Here is a 12,200-nt window from a genome sequence, read left to right as displayed (position 1 = left end):
AAATAATAAAATAATAATAAATACAACAATAAAATTCTCACGACGTTTCGATTGCAACAGGCAATCACCATCAGGTGCGAAAACCACAGCAAGAAAATTTTGAAGGGGTTTAAAGTAAATTTAGTATATTTTTATTTCCCTTCTACGTGGCTTTACCGAAAGAACCAAGAATATGAATCCCTGCAGTCACGAAAGCTTTAAATCGAAATATTACACATTGTTGTGTTTTCCAGATGTCAATCCAATTATATTTCTTTTGGTTAGCGAATTGCAGGAGATGACTTTTATTTTGCCCATATTTATCTTTCGCAAAATTTTCTGCTTTTGCAAAGTTCAAATAATTTTCTACAATTAACTTCCACTAGTTGTTTGTGACTGTCATTAGAAAATCTCAGGATGGTTATACTTTCTCCATTTGTGTCTTTATTACTCCAATACAATTTTTAGTAAATATATTCTGCCATCAACCACATGAGCAAGTGGGATTTTGAAAAACATTTTGAATGGACCAGGTACATACTATCAATACTTATTTCAGGAAAAAGAACATTAACTATTTTATTTTATTTTACCAGGTGACACCCAATGGGCTACATAGCTCTTTTTCATAAGTGATCTGGCCACAAATGATTGCGCAACGAATTGGTCTATTAATGTGCACATGTATAGCAGCCAAATACTCTAAATGAATGTTTCTAAATGTAGAAGGAAAAACCAGAGAACCAGGAGAAAATTGCACGTGACCACATTAACATCAAATACCATTATGCCGAGATTTCTGGAGATAAAAATACACGAGTGGACATTGCTGAAACCATCTCATAAATCTAAGCTTGAATTTAAAAATATACAAATTATATTATCAATGTATAAACAGAGCAGCTACACCAAGACATCATGTAGAATGCAACAAAATACAAATGAGGAGTTGGGCAAGGAGATACGATATCACCACGAGTGGTATTCAGCCTCACTTCAACAGTGTTCAAGGGTTCCGGTGAAATTGACAGGCATGAGAATGAATTGACGATGCAATGAAAATACCAAATTATGAGCTGCAATTGAAATTCAACGAAAGCTATTAATAACCCAAGAGAAGCCAGCAGTGATTGAAGTGCACACCTGCTTGGCTGAGACGGTCTCGTGCAGCAAAACAAGGGACATCTTCAATGCGTGGACACAGCAAAGCCACTTCTGTACAAAGGGCCTCCAGCTCAGCACCCGGCGTTTCCGACTGTCCAGTAAAGAAACAAGGTCAATGTTATCTTAGAGAATTATTTTATTATGTTTTATTTTTATTATTTTATTACTTCCCTTCTACGTGACTTTACCGAAAAAACCAAGAAGATGAATCCCTGCAGTCACGAAAGCTTTAAATCGAAATTTAAGGTCAATATTAACTCTTAAATAATAACCCTTCACCACCACTTCAAGCACCCGCAAAAGATAATGCAATGAAGTGTAACTTGCTGAACTGAAAAATCCAAGAACATTTTAGTAAAATTGCTTTGATAGAAGTTAAATCAAATTTGATATAAACTCAAATACAAACACATCATGGTGCAACTCCTTTACAAATCGCTGTTAATTTTATTAAAAGCCTCTCCCCGGCTCCTAAATTTCACGTGAATGTTCAAACAAATTGCTGCATAGACTCCAAGTCCCTGCAATAAATCATGCTCCAACGCCTTTACAAATCTATCGCAGCTTTTTTTTTATTAAAGCCTCTGCTGGCTCTGAACTTGCATACGTAGCCATGTTTGAGGTGTGGATTTTGCATCGTCGCCTCGACAGGCGTGTACACTGACCTCGTTGTGCAGCCTGAGCAGAGTCTCCGTGACCCGGATGTAGTCAAGGAAGACCCGCCCCGCGACCTCCCAGTCGGGGATGTGAATGCTGATCTCTGGTGCTGCCATCTCCTCCAAGAAAGTCTTGAGGTATCCATAGTTTTCATTGATGATAGCATCTTCTCAATACAAAGGAAGCACAGGACATTGGAAATTGTTCAGAGCGTTTCATCGCTTACAAATCATTATGTATAGAAATGCATTTTTAATATTACACACAACTCGCACAGCTTGTGTGAAATACAGAATTTTTTAAAATTTTAAACAAGTTATTTGACATGTACAGTCATATTTTTTTAATTCCTCCACTTTAATCCAATGGACAGGGAAAGGTTAAAAACAGTGATGATTAAGATTTTTCAGTGGTCTGTTAGAGGCTATTTTTCCAACTAAAATGATCGCCAACAGACCAACATACATATGACTATCACTCAATTTGCCCCACTCGACATCTGTGAAAAAGCTTGATAGCTCATTAGATTCCTCCAGTCTAGATAAAAATGTCAGATTCTGAATTTCCCACAGCATCATCAGATTACGACTTGATTCTAAAAGTTAATGACAATACCGCAGTCGTTCTCAGCAACCATGGCTTTCACATCTGGCGGGAGGGGTTTAACAACACGCGTAATTTGAGACAGAAAACAAGACGGCAGCCGGTTTTATATGATGTATACATGTACGTCCAACTTCCTTCGCACCGTACGTAGCCAACCGTGCTAATCGGAGGTGCGGGGGAAGAAGAGCCCATACCGGCGGCAAGGTTGCGGATTACGACCCTGTGGCAAGCGTTGTAGAGGCCAGCATGCAGCAGGTGGTGAGCCTCGTCACGGTGGTCTCCAAGTTGGCGAGCTCGGTGGGCCTGCGCCTCATGGAGCCAGGAAGCCGGCACGCCCAGGCGCCCCGTCACAAACTCAAATGCCTCCTCGGTCATCTCCGCCTCACTGCAATGCCTGCCCAGCATCTCCCGCACCGCCTTCGTTCGGGAGCTAAACAGGGAGAAAATATGATCATTATGGCGCTACCCCGGGGTACCAAATAATACAAAATGGTCGAGGCAATTACATATTTTATTTTTGGGACACTTTTTTCCAGGGGTGTACTTAACTCCACGACTGGGATACCAATCGATCAATCCGAAATCAGTGCTACTCCGTGATGTCGAAATGCAGTGAGGACGATTGCACTGAAACCCTGAACGCTCGTACGCACCAGTGCATCGTGCACAGCTCGTCGAGATGAGTCGATTACTGCATCGATCATCAGCAGACTAAAAATGACTGAATCACGAGCATTATGCGAGAGCTGGGGTACTATGGTACCCCAGGGTACCGCCATAAGGTTCATATGTCAAATCGGGGACTCAAACATAAATTGTAACTTCAGGTTAAAATGACAAATGCAGCAGAAAGGATTTCTGGATAACGTTCGGCTACAGTTTTATTAACCATTATGACTAACAGAATTCATGTATGGTAGAGGCTCTGCAGGACATGATTTATTTTGTTGTTAGGACAAATCTAAAATGTATTATTCAAAGATATTAGGTGTTTAACCTTAACCAACTGTGAAACACTCCCTTTGTCATCTTACTGTTCTTAGGCAAATGCACTTAACTTTCTCAAGCTATTTGACCAAGAAGCATCGACTGTAAACAAGTTTCTCACCGATAGGTCTGCACTTTCGAAATGTTTTCAAGATTGAATTTGAAGTCTCATCGTCATCTCCAGGAATGACCTTGATGAATGACTAGTGGGTCCTGAAGCAATAAAGGATTAGATCCAACATAATAAGCATGTCCCTTTTTGTAATAGAACATGCCAATGTTGCACCCAATTGCCTCAACGAGTCTGAACATTATTTAAGGGATTCTTTTATTGGCATTCTATTTTTAATTAGAGCTTTTCAAGGTGGGAAGACACGAGTACCTTGGGTAAACCGCAACACGCATTATGGAATAGCAATGAAATCTCACAGATTCAAGAATTATTGAAATGTTAAAATACTTATGTCATCTGCTGGCCACCTCACAACCGAAGCCTACAACACAAGTTAATCCCAGGTGTCTCATTCAGGCTTAACCCTGCCCTAACCCTGAAGATGGAGACTTGTGTAGGCCTCCTAAACGTCGTGCTCTAATTTAGTAATTTTCATTTACTATTATTTTATTATTCTTTTTTTACCTACGTGACTTCACCAAAAAAACCTAAGAGTATGAATCCTTGCAGTCACGAAAGCTTCAAATCTAGAATTAACCCTGCCCCTTCATCCTGTTTATCTTCCAAGATACAAGGATGGGGGGGGGGGTGAAACATTTCAGGCCATTTTCATCAGTCATTGAAAAACGCATCGATGTTATGAGATGTCCTCACCTTGCGTCGGGGATGTTCATGAGCACAAAGACCGCCCACTCCCAGAGGCCGGCTGACTCAAGCTGGGCAGCGTAAGCGGCGTTCAGTGCTCCAGCGCTACGAGCGGGCAGATGCTGGTAGCCGAGCGCTTGAACGGCAAGCCACAGGTGCCAGGACAGCCGGTAATCCAGGGGGTCGGCGGTGACCGAGCTGGCATCACAGAGTTGGTCCAAATCGTAGTGTCTGCAAGAAGTGATCGACGGGAAAGGAGGCGATTTGAACCATGAGCTCAGGAATGGTGTACAGCAGTATATAAATGTCGTAGCATCTTTGGGAGATGCTCACAACGGACATGATTCTGGGTCTCCCTTGTTTGCACTTTGCACCTTTGGTTCTTCTTGTAAAATATACATTTCTCAATGGGTTCACAACAGTGTAAACATGCTTTTATACTCAAATGTGATCATTTCCTATTTATAGCCCTCTTCAATTGCTTAGGCCATCCACAAGACAATTGTTTATTTTCCACAACAGTCCTAATTTTTTTGACCAGAGGGTTAAAAGTATGTGCAGATGCTATAATGCTAAATTTTTTGTATGTATGCCAATATAAACTGGGCCATAATTATTTTCTTCGAGAATTCAAAATTTTAAACAATATTTACTTATAAACTATATATATTTATTTTGTAAACAGAAAATATCCACAAATGAAAAGCAATCGCAGGGGGTTATGTTCTTGAAAATTGCCGCGATCGGCAAATCCACGATCCGCAAACTCCAAGGCATATGGGAAAACTAGTGAGTATTTTAAATATAAATTATGATTACTATTTTCTAGTGTTGAATATAACTTGTACGGCAAATGTATTAGCACCTCTGGATTAGTACGGTTGGCTACGTACGGTGCAAAAGTTCAACATATGCATCAATACGTTTGTACGTATGTAATGAAAAATCAAGCGGCTGAACCTCACTGTCTAAGCGGAGGCTGGGGAACATGTGACCTTGGGCCGCTTGGGAGACAAGCGTGTTCTTCCGCGGCAGCATCATTACAGGCTCGATATCTAAACCCGCGAGAGGGAAGGGCTTGCTATACCATATAGGCAAGGCCTAGCAATAGCACGTTCAACGCTTGCTGCAGAGGTTCACGGTTGGAAACCAGCAGCCGCCTTGATTAATACTACAGGTATATTGTAACCATGAAATGTGCCTTCTGCTTTACAGTGGCGGAAAAAAAAGTGCGTCCACCCACTTGTCACTGTAGAGTTTGAGCAGGTGGTAGCAGGCATCCCTCACTGGCCGCCTCTGCTTCCTCTCTTCCTCATCCATCTCCTCCTCTTCCACAGGGCACAACTTGTTGTCCTCCATGTATGGAGGGAGCGGCCGGCAGGCGTATCGTTCGCACTCGTCCGAGCCCTGTGAAAAGAAAAAATTAACCCGTAATAACAAAGTTTTTCACTATAAATCCTTTATAGGCGTGGCATCGGTTTTATTTTATTATTCATTTCTGTTTTTCTTGAGTAAGAGTTTCATTTTTATCACATTGGTATTTTAAATTAAATATGAAAAAAAAAATTTCACGAAAATAAATTGTCACGCACAACGAGTCTGTGTGCAAAATGTCAGCTCGATTGGATCACGGGAAGTGGGTTATAAAACGACCGAAAGATTTGCACGGTCGTAAGCGCGCAAGCAAGCAAGCAAACTTAATATAAAAGATTTAAAAATCGAGCAACACCATTACAGACCCCCCGCCCACAATCTGCTCCCGACTCCCAAATCAAGGTGCCGCAGGAAAACAGCACTTGCCTCGAATGCATTTTCGTAGGCCTTCAGAGCATCAGCCACCGACACCATGGGGCTCAGCATGTACCAGAGGTGGACGGCGAGCGAACGCTTCCAGTCAAGTGACTCGCACACGTTCACCGGCTCCCCCGCGGACATCTCCCACACCTGCGGGCACACAAGCGAGCTCAGGAACTGGTTCTCTGGAGAGACGTCACGGCTACGAGCGAACGCCACGTCTCTTTTGGAATAAACTTAAAGGCGCACGCGGTTTAAAAGGCAGAAATTGGCCAAACGTCATTCGTCTCACCCTACCACTTTCGGCAATGTCAGAGCAGTTAAAACACTCAAAATGTGCAAAACATTATTTGACAATTAAATGAAAAATGACTAAGTGTGGTGAAGTGGATCATGGAGGACATAGAGATGCAGCACGTAAGACGACTTACCGGCTTGCCAGCGAGTAGGGTGTAGACTGCTATGCGATCGCTGTTGATGTAATGGTCGACCTGCAACTTGCCCCACTCGGACAGGTTCAAGGCCAGCAGCTGACGAGTTGGTTTGCTCCCGACGGCTTGGCTGATGAGTAGCGCAAGTCGATGGTCTCCTGTGACCGCACCCAAATGTATGTTTTTATACTCACAAAGAAAATAATGCAGACGTTCAAAATTTGCAATTAACTTTAGAACTGCCACAAATCTATAATATATACTACAATATATGAATCTGAAACTATTGCTTCATATGCATTAGATGACAGTACTTGCAGACATTGCCATGTGTTATGGTAATGGGACATTTCCTAAAATGCCTCAAGGTTTCAGTTGCAGAACAGGCTGGAGCAGTGTTTCCCAACTCCCTTCTGCCCAGCCCCCATCGTCTGCCTTTTCGTCGATAACAATTTTTTTTTTATATTTGTATGCAAATTAATTCATGGTACATCTGCACATATGGTTGGAATCCCAGAAAGCTGTACCATGAGGGTGTTGAGCAACGAGGCGATCGAAGTTTCCGACCAAAAAAAATACCCGACCGCAAGATGTCATATGCTCATTAATTTTCCCTTCGATCCAATTAAACCTGCTGTTGTACATTATTAGTAAGTTTGCGATCCACAAATTATTTTTTATACAAGTCAATCCACTACTGGATGAAAACATCCCCATGACATGTTGAGATACCACTCATCACCATCCTGGCTAGCTGCTAGGGATCAAACTCCGTCCCAGGGGTTCATAGCGCAGTGCCAACCACTCCACTGCCATTTACCCAAGTTAATTTCCAGAGAAGGGCAAACTTATAAATCTACAGGGAGAGACCAACACAGGCAAAGCCACTCCCACCATTTACCTGCATCCTGTGCCAGCCGACAAGCACGCGCGATCTGCCTTCCGCTCAGGCAGCTGAATACGGCATAGGTTGACAATTTGCCGTTACCGCCGAGCGCCACCTCGCCTTCAACTTTCTCCATGGCGGCACGCTCCAGCCAGCGCGACAGGGCCTCCCGTCGCTCTGCCTGCTGGGCATACGCCCTACCGCCACCTTCCCCGACACCCTCCATGGCGTCTACGTCATCGTCGTCGTCGCCCACTCTGTCGCGCCCATGCAGGTGGCCCCACAGGGCCTCGCACAGCGTCCACACCAGATACCACTGCTTCAAAGTGTCTGCGGGAAAACGTTTGGGAAAAGAACATAGTAGCGATGATTGTTTGTTTAGTATTCATTAACGATGTGTCGATTGACACTTTTCTGTTATATGGCAATGTTTGGCGTAAACTTGGCAAGTGGTGTCATTTGTGTATTAACAGGGATGTAATGTGGAAAAGCAATTTATGCACACAATTCACGAGCATAAGTGTTTTTACGAAGGAGATGCATGTTATGCCAATTTTATATTTATGCTAACTTTTCGAAGAGAGACAGTACAATCAATACAGAATATAGGCATTAAATTTTAAATCGTTATTTCAACTCCCCTAATAATTATGCTGCCTCTTTAGACTGAGATGAACAGAGCTACCAAATCACACTTTCAACTTAATTTGAAAGTGCTAAAACATGAGAACACCAACAGTAAAAATTAGACGCAAGGAGAATTGACCGCTTAATGAATCACGGCTCTTGAAATTTCTGGCAACCGCTACAAGTCGAGTTAGCAATCTTATACTTGTGTTTTGGTTCCTGTGTGAACACATCCAAGGCACTGACCAGTTTCGGAGGTGCTGGCTGCCGCCTCCTGAGCGAGCACATCCTCAACCCAGTGAGCGTAGCGGTGCACCGAGGACACGCCTGGCCGTGGGCGGAACAGGGGGCAGCAGAGCTCCCTGTCGTCTAGGCCAGCGGCCGCCCCGAGTTCCATCGCGTCGGATTGTGTGTGCTCGTTCACACGCTCGCTCTCCTCCAGGGCAATCTCCAGCTTCTCCTGGATGCGGTAGCGGCCCTCGGAGCCGGCCCATGGGCAGACGCTCACGCACTCAACGTGCACCTTGAACGGCGATGGCGCAATTCTGAGTGGGAAATCATTTGGGATGTGGAAAAATGTATTCATAAAAGTGAGTGGGGGGGGGGGGTTGTAATTATTTTTAACAAATATCATAGAACAAAAATAAAGCACTGTAAACGTGGCACGTGGTAGATTGTCGATAAAGCTTTTCGATAAATGACGAAAGTGAAACATTAAATATGATTTTTTACGTGCGATTCAGGCTGTGTGTGCTTACCGCTTGACCAGTGTTGGTGTGAAGGCATTCAGCCCCACCTCCTCGTGTCTATCGGTCGATTGCTCCTCACTATTTGTGCATCCGATAAGGTCGCCAACGTGGCAAAGACTTCCGCCGGGGCCCCAGCCAACACGAAACGAGCGGCCTGCATAAAGGGCCGCATCGGCGAGGCAGTGGCGACCATGGGCCACCGAGTTATGGGCCGGTACGAGGCCACAGGCCCGCTGAGGGGCGGCCGCTGCTCGTCCAGGCCCTCCTGCCTTGCCATCAACAGGTAGACCCACAGGAGGGGAGAGTAGAGAGTAGGGCCTGGTGGAGATTTGGTTGAAAAAAATACAATGGTAGTCTTAATGCGAAATGATGCAACCAATGTCAAGAAAAAATATCCAACAAAATGTACACTCAATTATATTGTACTTTGGGCTCATAGGGTTAGGGACTAGATAACCCGATGGCCACTATAGGGCCCTTAGGCTGATGAACAGATCTTAGTTGAGTTGATTTGGATAAGTTTGCCAATGCAATGTTAGAGGAAGGCCTTCCCACGCCCCGTTAAAATGGGTCTGCTCCTATACAACGTTGAGATGAAAACGTCAGGAAGATTATCTCAGCGAGTCACCTGGATAAGGTCACGTGGTGAGACGGTTCACGAATTCTGGTGAAAATCCGAGGTTTGGTGGCGAGGTGGTCTTGTCCAAGATCCTTATGCGGTGAAACTACAGTGGCATCCATCCCAATAGTGGAGCCAAGTCCGAACTTACTTTGCAGCAGTGCTCCTGCAAGAGAGAAGGAAAGAAAATGTGAGGGGAAACAAATCCATGATTAAGAATCAGGGTATAAATTGCAAGACAGAGGGCCAGAATTACTCTCATGTTCATTTTTATTTGTACTGCAAGGAATTTACATTTTTAACCACTTTCTTGAAAAAACTATATTACCCGAGAGCCGGCTGCGGAGTGTCCTCATGTCAGCAAGCTTGGCAGCGCAGGAAGCATTTTGCATCACTGAGAAGGATGGCAAATGAGAGACGGCACCAAACCGCTGCGGCGATACCTCCACCTCTGCCTCCTCCTCCTCCGCCAGAAACGATGCCTTCATCACCTGGCAGAACCACACACACACAACATGGATATATCAGACGGGTTCCTTCCATGGTGGTGGAAAAAAACCTACATGTACCTGTCGACATTTATTAGTCAGGGACATGAATTGTGACAAATGTTTTGTTTAAAGGCTAATGTAACAGCAAAAAAAATAGTCAATAGTTGAATATCATTTTTGACTAATAAATAATGCACATAATATAATACATTAAAATACAGCTTCAGTAAAAACAAATGCCTGTTTTTTCAACAAGTAATCAACACAAACAATAAGACATGACAAAAACATAGTAAAACCTTGGATTACGATAACTTGGTCTGAGAGTGTTTTGCAAGAAGAGCAAAAAATTTCAATAAATAATAATTTGATAAACGAGCGAGGTCTTGCAATACGAGAAGTACGTGTATACGCTTTGTCTGCCAAGCGCCACGTGATCACAACTGATATACGAGTGCTTTGAATTACAAACACGTTTCCGGAACGAGTTATGCTCGCAATCCAAGGTTTTACTGTATATAAAATTAACATAAAACTATGCAATGAAATGCCCAGGATGTGTAATGCCAGTGTTGCTCGCCCAAGCACCTGCAGGCGGTGCGTGCTCATCCCCAGGTAAGAGGCGAGGTGGTGGGAAGCAGCTACGGGCTCTGCTCCGTCCTCCAGATCCTTGACGTAGCCACCCATGTGTCCCTGCAGCTCGCCCGTGTCGTCGTCTTCCACGTAAAAGCCACGTGGCACCGGCTCCAGGGAGATGTCGGCCATCTCGCTGTCCTGCTCCCCACCGAGCCCGCCAAGCTCCTTGCCTCCCAGCTGCCAATCAGAATATGTATTCATACTGGGATGAAGCCGATGTCCAGTGGGGGCGGGTTACTAACAATTAAACACGATAGGATTGCAAATCTTGACTTAAAGCTTTCGTGACTGCACGAATTGATATTCTTTGGGTCTTTCGGTAAAAGTCAGGTAGATCGGTAAAAAAAAATAACTACAATGCTTCGATCGTAACACAAGCGACCGTCATCAGGTGGAAAAAAGGGGGGAAGCCACTAAATGAAAGCCGTGTTGTAAAGGTTTCAAGCATCCTGGTAACAGAACGAAGTGGGAGGGGCACAAGTGCCCTGGGGCCAGCACACGCGGAGATGGTTAAGGGCGGAGCCAGGCCACGCTGGGGGGTATAAAAGGGAGGTGCGGGGCCACATCGGGGCTGTCTGCTGGAATGGAACCCACCGTGCTCCATCTTCTCCTCCGTCTCCGGTCTTTGTGCTCGGCATCGTGGGTCAGGCAGTGTGCCGACTGACCTGACCCGTTAATATAGTTACCCCTATGGTGGTTACCAGTTATGTAGTTGTCCCGTTGTGGTTACTGGTTATGTAGCTACCCTGTGGTGGTTACCGGTTATGTAGTTACCCCGTGGTGGTTACCGGTTATGTAGTTGTCCTGTTGTGGTTAATGGTTATGTAGTTACCCCGTTGTGGTCGTAGAATAAATGTGTTGCCTACTGAATTAGTGTGTCTCACAAGTGAACCCACTACACAATGATCAGCCACGTTGAAGTGTTGGTCCTCCCGTGTTTCAAATCTGCCTTGTACTCACGAACACGGTCTGAGACACGTCGCTTCGTTTCCCCAATGTAACTACTGCCGCAGACACAGCTTAGTTTGTAGACGCGGGGGTATTGCATGTCAGGGATCTTATCCTTCACGGATGATATCAGATCACACATTTTATGCACATTGTTAAATCGAACCTGGGTCTTGTGTTTGCTCATAATTTTGTAAATCTTTTTGGCGACCCCTGCTATGGTATGGCAAGGTGATGGTTTTGATTGGGTCCTCAGATGGCTCCTTCCCAACGGTTGGGGCGATAGCTTTACGGATTGTGTAGTCCGAATATACATTCGTCTTGAGAGTTTGGTGCACGTGATTCAGTTCACTGGTTAGGTGATGATGGTCGGAGATACATCCAGTTCTATGGTGTAGAGTTTTGATGAGGGAATTCTTCTGGGATGGATGGTGGTGGGAGTCAGTTTTTAGGTAGGCATCAGTACGAGTGTTGCTTTCCTGAGCCATCTGGTCTCTTTTCAATTAGAACATCCAGGAATGAATGGTAGCTTGCCATCCTTTTCCACCTCCATGGTGAATTTGATGGCTGGGTGTATGGAATTGATATGGTTGAGGAATTGGTTCAGAGCTTACCTTTCCTGCAAAGTACAGGAAAGGTAAGCAAATCACACAAAAACACACCAGGCAAAGCCCAGAGCTATTAGCTTCTTTTTCAGAAGCGACCTGGCCACAAATGTTAGCTCAAAAAAGTAGCTTATCATGTGTAAGTTTATAGGACCAGAGCATTGCCAATTCCAACCATACATTTGTTATTTAAATGCAGACCTA

General features: G+C 44.3%; 1 protein-coding gene across 1 annotated transcript in view; it reads right to left on the bottom strand.

Annotated features, from left to right (window-relative positions):
* The window catches only part of LOC144937634 (nuclear pore complex protein Nup98-Nup96-like), a 28,819-nt gene that overhangs the window by 2,886 nt on the left and 13,733 nt on the right, over positions 1 to 12,200 (bottom strand). The window contains exons 22-34 of the mRNA XM_078864996.1: positions 10,396 to 10,620; positions 9,645 to 9,807; positions 9,326 to 9,482; positions 8,707 to 9,015; positions 8,195 to 8,493; positions 7,337 to 7,651; positions 6,436 to 6,593; positions 6,011 to 6,154; positions 5,454 to 5,617; positions 4,220 to 4,441; positions 2,601 to 2,836; positions 1,809 to 1,966; positions 1,123 to 1,234 (exon numbers count right to left, since the gene is read on the bottom strand). Coding sequence (XP_078721122.1) covers positions 1,123 to 1,234; positions 1,809 to 1,966; positions 2,601 to 2,836; positions 4,220 to 4,441; positions 5,454 to 5,617; positions 6,011 to 6,154; positions 6,436 to 6,593; positions 7,337 to 7,651; positions 8,195 to 8,493; positions 8,707 to 9,015; positions 9,326 to 9,482; positions 9,645 to 9,807; positions 10,396 to 10,620 — 2,662 coding nt within the window. The remainder of the gene's footprint in view (positions 1 to 1,122; positions 1,235 to 1,808; positions 1,967 to 2,600; positions 2,837 to 4,219; positions 4,442 to 5,453; positions 5,618 to 6,010; positions 6,155 to 6,435; positions 6,594 to 7,336; positions 7,652 to 8,194; positions 8,494 to 8,706; positions 9,016 to 9,325; positions 9,483 to 9,644; positions 9,808 to 10,395; positions 10,621 to 12,200) is intronic.

This window comes from Lampetra fluviatilis, chromosome 19 (genome assembly GCF_964198595.1).
Source record: "Lampetra fluviatilis chromosome 19, kcLamFluv1.1, whole genome shotgun sequence".
Classification (NCBI taxonomy): domain Eukaryota; kingdom Metazoa; phylum Chordata; class Hyperoartia; order Petromyzontiformes; family Petromyzontidae; genus Lampetra; species Lampetra fluviatilis.
Note: the sequence above shows the minus strand (reverse complement) of the source record. Positions and strands in the feature narration are given on the sequence as shown.